Source organism: Myotis brandtii, unplaced genomic scaffold (genome assembly GCF_000412655.1).
Source record: "Myotis brandtii unplaced genomic scaffold, ASM41265v1 scaffold50, whole genome shotgun sequence".
Lineage (NCBI taxonomy): Eukaryota > Metazoa > Chordata > Mammalia > Chiroptera > Vespertilionidae > Myotis > Myotis brandtii.
In genome coordinates, this window is record NW_005369061.1 from 825,113 (window position 1) to 829,623 (window position 4,511).

Below are 4,511 nucleotides of genomic sequence, written 5' to 3' on the forward strand. Positions count from 1 at the left end.
CTGGTCAGCCCCCGGCTGCAGCCCTTCGGGGACCCTTCCGACCTCAAGGAGGCGGTCACTTACATCCGCTTCCGACACCCCGCGGCCCCGCTGTTCGCGGTGAGCGAGGGCTCCGGGTCGGCGCTGCTGCTGTCCTACCTGGGCGAGTGTGGCTCCTCCAGCTACATGACGGGGGCCGCCTGCATCTCGCCGGTGCTGCGCTGCCGCGAGTGGTTCGAGGCCGGCCTGCCCTGGCCCTACGAGCGGGGCTTCCTGCTCCACCAGAAAATCGCCCTCAGCAGGTGGGTAACGGGGCCTCAGACCTGTGAGGGGTAACAGGGTCTTGGGCTGAGCGAGACACAGCTCTGCCTGGTGTTGACTCCGACAGGTCAACGGTGACTTGGGCAAAGTGCCCTCACACACTGTCTGAAGCTGTCCGAACCCTCCAGTCGAGAGAGAACCAGGGGAGCCGGTTTAAAATCCATAGAAGACTCAGTCAGCATCATTATACCAGGCAGGGCCTCCCGCCCGGGCCCCTGGCCTCATCGTGTCCTAGCAACCTGAGCACTTGCCGCATCCCCGACAGGCAGTGCCTGACGACCGCTTAGTCCGCTTAGTCCGCAGCTTGTCAAATCAGCAAAGGCTCTGGCAGCGATGCAGCTGGCTGTCTGTCCAGAATGTTCCCTACAGCCTTTGAGCCTAGAGGGGACAGGAATAAAACAATGTGGAGGTATTTATTAAAAATCCTTAGACCCAACAAATGTTTTGCATATTCCTATGTGCTCAATATTTAAGGCAACAATTTAAAGAATATTTAAACACAATTTTTAAAAAAATCTCCATAAAGAGAACATTCTACCCTACCACCAGGCATACAGGTGAGACTTTCCCCCTGAGAAGGCGACATTCCCACAGCACATACCCAGGCCTCGGCTTGCACTGTGGCCTTCCTAGGAGAGGCAGGAGGAGGTCAAAGACATGTGGATAACTGTGCTGTGGCAGAACGACCTGGGATGTGGGCGCAAGTCACGGGTTCAAATCCTGAATTTCCAGCAAGTTAGCGAACTCTTTGGAGCCTCGCTTCTCTCTTCAGTGAAAGGGAGTTGATAATAACTACCTCCCCAGGTCCGTATATGCATGAAACGAGGCCATGGCAGTGAGCTTGGCACTGGGTAGGTGCTCAATAAATGGTGGCAACTATGGTTTCTCTTTTCTTGCCCCGTTTTGCCTCCTGTTCTGAAATGAAATCCTGAGCGCAATAACAGCAGGCTGCCATGACAACCCAGAGCTTCCAGAGTATCTAGGAGCAAGGTGCTCTCGTGTGGCTTAGGTGCCAGCTTCCATCCCCAAATCCCCCCGGGCACCAGCTGAAGGATAAGGTGAGGGAAGTGGAGAGGAAATGGAGCCTTTAGTAACTACCCTGTTCATGGAAGTTTGGGATTAAAGACTCAGGGCAAATCTCTTTGAATGATTCAGGAGACACATATCCAAAATCAACGGACGACTGCTGGATTGATCCCTCCAAAGGTCTCAGCTGCCCATCCTGGCCTCCGAATCCGGGGCCCCAGGCCTTCTCCAGGGAGGTGGCAACAGCAAAGATGCCCCTCTTCCCCAGAACAGTTGCTCTCAGGTTCCCATTGGGGAACTCACCCTGTAAATCAGTCAGGTCCTCTGCCATGCAGCCCTCTCTAGGAAAACCTCCTCCACACCCTCATTTGTCACGATCTGGATGGCATATTCGCTTTTAAAACACAAACAAACGAATACACCCTAAAGTAAAATGTTAATTGTGGGGGTGCCACCTGCTGGTTTAGATAGTCCGAGCCAGTGAGCTATTCTAAGAGGGGTTCAACAAGTTCCCCACAGAGGGACAGAAGTTTTGATCAGGAGGAGAGCTGTCGGTCGCTGTAGCTCAGCAGCCTTAAAGTCAATGCTTCCCCGTGCTGGGCAGGTAATGCCATGAGGGACAGACCTGGAAGGAACCATGACACAGGAAGGAGGGAGGAAATACCCTGATTGTTGCCCTCAGGACCGCCAGCCCATCTCGCCAGATCTTCTCATTTGTCTAAAGGAGCCTGATAGCTGCATTTTATTTATTTTTTAAAAATATTTTTTATTGATTTCAGAGAGGAAGGGAGAAGAAGAGAGAGACAGAAACACCAATGATGACAATCATTGATCGACTGCCTCCTGCATGCCCCACACTGGGGATCCAGCCCACAACCTGGGCATGTGCCCTCACTGGGAATTGAACTGTGACCTCCTGGTTCATAGGTTGATGCTCAACCACTGAGCCACGTCAGCCGGACTGAGAGCTGCATTTTAAATGATGACAATGAAATGGATGTTTTTAAAAACATTATATGGGCCCTGACTGGTTTGGCTCAGTGGATAGAGCGCCGGCCTGCAGACTGAAAGGTCCCAGGTTCGATTCCAGTCAAGGGCATGTACCTGGGTTGCGGGCACATCCCCAGTAGGAGATGTGCAGGAGGCAGCTGATCGATGTTTCTAACTCTATTCCTCTCCCTTCCTCTCTGTAAAAAATCAATAAAATATATATTTAAAAAAAAACAACAAAAAAAACCATTATATGGCCAAAGAAAGCCTCTGTGGTCAGAATCTGGCTTGTGAGCTGCCAATTTGTTGACATGATTTCTAATTCTTCCCTCTCTTTCCTACCTTCTCTGTTCGCCTTCTTGCTACCAGGTACACCACGGCCCTGGAGGACACAGTGGACACCCACAAACTGTTCAGGAGCCGCTCCCTGCGAGAGTTTGAGGAGACCCTCTTCTGCCACACCAAGAGTTTCCCCATCAGCTGGGACGCCTACTGGGACCACAACGACCCCCTCCGGGATGTGGACGAGGCAGCCGTACCTGTGCTGTGTATCTGTAGCGCCGATGACCCCGTGTGCGGACCCCCAGACCACTTTCTGCCCACTGAACTCTTTCACAGCAACCCCTACTTCTTCCTCCTGCTCAGTCGCCAGGGCGGCCACTGTGGGTTCCTGCGCCAGGAGTCTCTGCCAGCGTGGAGCCACGAGGTTATCTTGGAGTACTTCCGGGCCTTGACTGACTTCTTCCGAACAGAGGAGAGGATAAAAGGGCTGAGCAAGCACCGAGGCTCATTCCTCGGGGGCCGGCGTCGCTGGGGAACCCTGCAGAAGCGGGAGGTCTCTCCCTCTTCCAGCCTGGATGAGATCTTTAGCTGGAAGCGATCATATACCAGGTGAAACCCAGTCGGAGAACACCCTGTCCTGCACGGGGAACAGAGGGCTGAGTGGAGCAAGCAGCTGCAGCTCTTTGCCACTGATTCAGCCCTTTCTTCTTTTCTCATCTGTGGAGAGAGATGGAGCTCCCAGCTAGCTGCTACTTACTTGACCCTGAGCAGAACTCCTGCCCAGACTCTGCTCCACACATTCCTGCTCATCCTGGTCAGCAGCTGGACATTTCTGGTCATTGTCTCCTGTCACCGACCGTAAGCCAAACACTAGCACCGTTTAAACCCACGGACTCAGGATAAAATGCTCTCTCGCCAGCAATGACTACAAGATGAGTTTCTGTGTCATTGGGCAGCTCTGCCCCACATAAATAATCAGCTCTGTGACCCTGATGCTCAAGCTGAAGCCACTTCTGTAATGAGGACAGGAAGCTTGTGTCTCGGTCCCACTTCCCTCATTTCATTCTGCGGTTGTGGCACCCTGCTGACTTCATGCACATCGTGGACGTGGCCTCGAAGAGCCGCGTGGCTGCGTCTGCCTTGAGTGAGTGTGAGAAAGGCGGCAGGGGCCCTCAGTGCAGTGCTGAGCTGGGGTCACTAAGGCCACAAGGGAGAGACGGCGAATGCCTGTCTGGAATACTAAGGCCCGTCTTCTGCAAGTTTCCATTGGGAATGGAGCTGATCTGATGCTTCAGCCTAGGACCTCAAGCCTCACTGGACATCTCCCAAGGATGATTTTAGGAACAGGAAGTCCTCGAACACCGTCTACTAGACCATGGCTCAAGAAGCCAGACTCTCAGGCACTTCAGCTGCTCCCTCTGGTACCATTTCTGGGGATTATTACTCCAGAGAGCTCTGGCCAGAGGTGCTTTTCTCTTGGGACGTGGGCTTTCTCTAAGTGGTGAAAGTATAAACCTCGTATCTTAGGTGTTGTCTGGTTAGCTGCCCTCTTTTCTGACACTACTAGTAGCCTCTCCATCTCCGGAACCTGGAGAAACATCTGGGACCAGGGAAAACAAAAAGTTCCAAGATGTTGGCTGGAACTGCCTCAGTAATTTATAAATATTTCACATTACTATGCTTTTTCTGCTCAATTATTCCAAAGGCCATTCATGTAGATGCAGAAAGAGCTTCTTCCTGGATCTGTGTGGGGTGTTTGGTTTTATGAGGAATAATGCTGAAGACCAGTGTAAAGTAAGGTATTGTACACATTGACCCAGGCGTCCTGGTGTGGGTTAGACCATTAAACAATACAACAGGACATCCGATTTCATGTGCTGCTAAGAGCTTTGTCCTGAAGTTTTATTTTACTT

The 4,511-nt window shown here is 52.1% G+C and overlaps 1 protein-coding gene across 1 annotated transcript; it reads left to right on the plus strand.

The window, feature by feature from the left end:
* Positions 1-4,273, plus strand: ABHD15 (abhydrolase domain containing 15; the record flags this gene model as incomplete). The annotated part of the gene is made up of 2 exons (XM_005876922.2): positions 1-281; positions 2,686-4,273. Coding segments are annotated over 2 exons (807 nt in total), but the record flags the coding sequence as incomplete, so codon positions are not given.
* Between the last annotated feature and the right edge of the window lie 238 nt (positions 4,274-4,511).